The sequence below is a fragment of the Perkinsus marinus genome (assembly GCF_000006405.1).
Source record: "Perkinsus marinus ATCC 50983 genomic scaffold scf_1104296951470, whole genome shotgun sequence".
Taxonomy (NCBI): domain Eukaryota; phylum Perkinsozoa; order Perkinsida; family Perkinsidae; genus Perkinsus; species Perkinsus marinus.
Window position 1 is genome coordinate 1 of NW_003209279.1, and position 1,182 is coordinate 1,182.

General features: G+C 45.4%; 1 protein-coding gene across 1 annotated transcript; it reads left to right on the plus strand.

The window, feature by feature from the left end:
• Positions 1-205: 205 nt before the first annotated feature.
• On the plus strand, positions 206-1,176 carry Pmar_PMAR007903 (Pyruvate kinase, putative; the record flags this gene model as incomplete). Its single annotated transcript, XM_002777576.1, has 3 exons — positions 206-426; positions 475-985; positions 1,035-1,176. Coding segments are annotated over 3 exons (874 nt in total), but the record flags the coding sequence as incomplete, so codon positions are not given.
• Positions 1,177-1,182: the final 6 nt, after the last annotated feature.

A 1,182-nucleotide genomic window follows, 5' to 3' on the forward strand; every position in this document is an offset into this window, starting at 1 on the left:
GGTGCGCCAATTGTGATAATGTTTGGACCTTTGATGACTGACTTGACCCGATGTGTTGGTGTTCAAAGGGCCTCCGTGGTGATAAATCGATCAGCAGGGCGTGCGCCATAGTTTTGCGCATTAAGAGGGTCACATTTGTTTGGGATTGTCTCTTTGGCTAGACCATCTTTTCCTCAGTTGTAGTAGGTTTTGTGAATCTTCGAATATGTCGACCCACGGATATACTGGTCGCTTTATCAAAGACCATTGTGTGTATGGCCAGGCGTCCATAGTCTTGTCGGATGATATGGCGGCTTTGTCGAAGTGGGTATCTAATGCACATGATACGTTTGGTAGGAAGACCAAGCTTGTATGCACTATGGGTCCATCATGTTGGGATGTTGATACTCTGGTGAAGATGATCGATCAGGGTATGAACGTGGCGAGGTAGTATTAGCAAGGCTTATGGTAGTGATGGAGGTTGTTCTTTTTCAGACTCAATTTTTCACATGGCGATTTTGAAGCCCATGGTGCCACCGTGCAACGTATTCGAGAAGCATTGAAGCAACGCCCTGGAAAGCATGTTGCGCTTCTACTCGATACCAAGGGTCCTGAAATTAGAACTGGTTTTTTCAAAGAGGCAGGCGGTAAGGTTAAGCTAGAGGCCGGTCAGGAGCTTGTTCTTACTACTGACTATGATCACAAGGGGGATTCTAGCAAGATCGCCTGCAGCTATGCTAAGCTACCTCAGAGTGTCAAGCCTGGCTCGACCATTCTTATGGCTGATGGTACTGTTAGTTTGGAGGTTATCGAATGCCTTGAGGACAGCGTTAGGACTAGGGTTATGAATAGTGCTACAATTGGTGAACGCAAGAATATGAACTTGCCAGGAGTTAAGGTTGACCTGCCCTGTATCAGCGAAAAAGATAAGAATGATATTTTGAATTTTGGTATACCACAGGGAGTGAATTTCATTGCAGCATCCTTCGTTCAGGATGGTGATGATGTAATAATAGCTCGGTTAATTCTTTACTGTTTATCGTTGGTCTTCGTAGGTTAGAGGTCTACGTAAACTGCTAGGGCCTAGAGGTCGTCATATCAAGATCATCTCTAAAATCGAGAATGAGTCTGGTATGAAGCACTTTGATGACATCCTGGCGGCCTCGGATGGTATCATGATCGCTCGTGGTGATCTTGGTATGG